Source organism: Haplochromis burtoni, unplaced genomic scaffold (genome assembly GCF_018398535.1).
Source record: "Haplochromis burtoni strain Fernald_Lab_line unplaced genomic scaffold, NCSU_Asbu1 Contig_263, whole genome shotgun sequence".
In the NCBI taxonomy this organism is placed as follows: domain Eukaryota; kingdom Metazoa; phylum Chordata; class Actinopteri; order Cichliformes; family Cichlidae; genus Haplochromis; species Haplochromis burtoni.
In genome coordinates, this window is record NW_024582624.1 from 531,682 (window position 1) to 535,364 (window position 3,683).

The window sequence follows — 3,683 nt, forward strand, 5'->3', positions numbered from 1 at the left end:
GTAATATTTGTATTAAAAATTAATGTGTAATATATTCCCCTTAACTGAAAACACAGAGGTGCCTAAAAGCAGGCTAACGCTTTTTTCTCACATTAGCCAAAGTGTGTTGTTCTTCACAGTAAATTTTCCATTTTAATGTAACCCCTACACAACCAGCTCTGCAACTATACAAACAGTTGTAGTTCAGAAACCTTTCTGATGTTTTCTCTAACCTCATGTTAGGATAATCCCAATGACAACATCTTTATCATACTTTAGAAAGCTCCTCCAGAGAGACACACATTTACACAGCGTAGTGCCATTTTAACATTCACAATGAGAAAAAAAAACTATTTTATTAAAACAAAAATAGAATGATGGAGGCTTTAACTGGACAGTTGTGAAAAGCTGTTATTCATATTATCCATAAAATCAAAATGAAGTATGGATGATGTGATTTTCAGGTGAATTTCATTTAGCTTTTATTAAGGCCACACCAAAAGGCTGAACTCCATTCTGCTTAATGGTAACTTTATGTCTTTAGAAGCTTGTTGGTACAGCCGTCCACAGCATTCACGGTTTCTCGTGTGGCACCTTGGGGAAATCAACTGGGCACTTCTGGTCTTGAGGTTCAAAGAGTAAAGAACATGCATACAATTTCGATAGTTAAGATAAACTGTCACTGCTGCACGCAACTAAATTCTGTGGATGGTCCAACAATTAGCTGAAATGCACATGTTTATAGAATGAGGAAAGGATTTTCCACTGTCTACAGCAAAGCTTTCAGCTTGTATTTATGACATTGAAACATCAGCTAATCCAGATCACACTCACAACAAAGAAAGCCAACATCTCAGTAATTAGAATAAACGAAGTAAAGGGTAGCCCGTTACATTTAAAGGATATTCTTTTTCTTTCATAAATATTCATAAATATTTCACAGATCTACAGTCGGTCCAGCAAGAATCACTGCATCTGGATGGCTCAGCCCCGGTGGAAAACATGTATGTGGATAAGAAAGCAGTGGACAAACTCACAGAGGGATTCCTCACTCACTACCTACCAGATCTGCAGAACTCTAAGAGAGCCCTCCAGGAGCTCACGTGAGTATTGACGTGTGTCATTGTTTCAGGACGCACTCTTGGGCTTGACATCATGTTAGGGTTCACACATTTGCCTAAAAAATCATAATCAATTACCAAATCAAGCATTCGGAGGTACTTGCTTTGGCAACCCCTTGTGAATAAGAGAGAAGCAGAAAGTAGCTTCAGTCAGCAGCAGGTTCCCTCCATTTCGCTCCGTTTACTGCAGTTTCACCAGTTTTCGGCATGTTCTTGTCCAGCCTGCTTCAGTGGGGGAACTGTAAATACACAAGAACATTCCAGATCAGGATCTGGTAATCAAATAACATGTCAGGGCAAGTCTGTGCCAAAGGCTGCAATCAAGGATGAGATTACTCCTGCTGTTGCAATTGTTCTAAGTCCAGTCAGGTAAATGCACACATTGGTGGATCTGAATAAGGCCCAAGAGTTTTTTGCTTGTCAGTAATCACTGAACTATTTGCATTAATAAGAAGCACCCATGAACCTGGAGTAGAGACTAAAAAGCTGTTTAGAGAATCTGGTTTTTGTAATTTCGAGTTGCCTTTTGCACAGACAACTCCCTAAAACACACAGGCGCTAACTACAGTAAACACACTACAGTTGGTTTGACCAGTTCCTCTGATGCTGCCAGTGAGATCATGTGTCATGAAAAACAAACACAAGCTTGTGGACACTTTTAAAAGGGATGTTTTTCATCTATATAATCACTTTATTTTCTTGTTTTTCAGACAAAATCAGCTTGTGCTGTTGGACACACTGGACCAAGAAGTCACAAAGTTCAGAGAATGTAATGCCTTATTGGACCTCAATTCCCTGGTATGTGTGAACTGAATTCTAATCTAATTTGTTGTTGTTGTTGTTGTTTGTGCACTCTACATCAGCCTACAGGAGTGATTTGTAAGCAAAGCCCTTTTCCTTAGTTTACAGAGGCGAAGGCGTACCACAATAAACTGGTGAACATAAGGAAAGAGATGATTATGCTCCATGAAAAGACAACTAAACTAAAGGTACTATTATCTTAGACGGCACTGGAGGCCGTGCTCTTAAGAGGAGGGCAAAATACTGAATGGAGGCAAATTAATCAAAGTCCTGCATGTTGTGTCCTCTCAGAAAAGAGCTTTGAAGCTGCAGCAACAAAAGCAGAAGGAGGCGCTGGAGAAGGAGCAGCAGCGGGAGAAGGAACTGGAGAGAGAAAGGCAGCTCAACGCCAAACCTGCTAAAAGAACGTAGGATCCCCAAGTGCGTCTGCTGTATTAAAAGACAATATGGGGCAAGGGGGCGGAGGTTTGCATGTTTTAGTCTATTTATTACATTTCTTATTCATTATAAAGCACGTTACTGCTAGCCATTTTCCAAAGTGCACAACTTTAAAATTATAAGATCAAATGAAATGGGGAAATATTATATGAACATCAACTTGAAACGTGCTTGATACATGTAATCCATGACAGTTAATATCAAATTCTACTTTAAATTATTGTTAAATGTTACTGCAGAGCTCACTGATATAAATTTCTTTGAAATATTAACTGCGTTTGAAGCATGATTGTTTTAAACGTACGTTGTTCCTGTTGCAGGCAGGTTTGTGTGGCACAGACAGAGTTTACCACCTGTTATCTTAATGGCTGTTTCTGCAGTCGTTATACGCTGAGATTGGCTTCAAAGACGTTTTTGGTTTCTAGGAGTAACAGGAATGGTTGTAAAATGACTAGAATAACTGGAACTTGCTTGAGTTTTGGAGTTGCGACTCTCTGGGACTTGTTTCTTCATTTCTATGGCAGCACCCACCATCTTTAGATCCATTTCATAAGGAAACAAATTTGGAACAAGATGTAATTTTTCTATGTGACTAATATGAATTGAAAGAAGTGGAAAAAAAACGTAAAGAAAAAAATCTGTTTAACCGTCTTGAAACCGAAAGATGCTTTGGAAAATGTTTCTCTTATTAAGTAATTCTTAGTACATGGACTAAAACTTGCAAAACCTCTGGTTTGATTGACCCCAGATTACATTGCCAAGAAGACCACAAACCAAAGACATTAACCAATATCATCAAATGCTGGTACTTCCCACTATCAGTGTCTGATGGCACACCAATTTGTGCACTTCTTCAAACAGAATTGTTGAAAATTACTCACGTAGCCATCAGACCACAGCCTGGGATAATCACTGCGCTTGGTGTCATTTGTTGAAGTATTAATATGTTGTTCCTGGACCCTCTTAGTGTTGAATGTTATAAAACAAGACATGCTGTTTAAAGCCACATAGGTCTGCACTAAATTTGACTGACTGCATTTCTGCCGTTCAGATGATGTATAGCTAATTTATGATGGTGGATGAATAAAAATGTATCAAACTTTGCCATCACAATGATCAGTGTCTGTAAATTTGTTTAGTTGACCTTTTGAGAGGCTTCTATGCACTAGTTGTTCCTGAAACCTCAGTATTTGTACTATTAATAAAAAAACAGACTGGTTTATAGTATACGGTCTTATTGCTGTGTTCTTTTGTATTCTTTACTTCTCAGCTGTCTATGTGTGGAAAAATTTAGGGTGAACAGGGGCCCGTTCTTCGTACCTCGCTAAGTAAGTTAGCTGGATT

At 38.7% G+C, this 3,683-nt stretch overlaps 1 protein-coding gene across 1 annotated transcript in view; it reads left to right on the forward strand.

The window, feature by feature from the left end:
- Nucleotides 1-3,566, forward strand: part of bloc1s6 (biogenesis of lysosomal organelles complex-1, subunit 6, pallidin) — a 4,402-nt gene extending 836 nt beyond the window's left edge. Inside the window, exons 2-5 of the mRNA XM_005939146.2 lie at nucleotides 923-1,082; nucleotides 1,811-1,898; nucleotides 2,003-2,089; nucleotides 2,193-3,566. Coding sequence (XP_005939208.1) covers nucleotides 923-1,082; nucleotides 1,811-1,898; nucleotides 2,003-2,089; nucleotides 2,193-2,312 — 455 coding nt within the window. The 3' untranslated portion in view covers nucleotides 2,313-3,566. The remainder of the gene's footprint in view (nucleotides 1-922; nucleotides 1,083-1,810; nucleotides 1,899-2,002; nucleotides 2,090-2,192) is intronic.
- The last annotated feature ends 117 nt before the right edge of the window (nucleotides 3,567-3,683 follow it).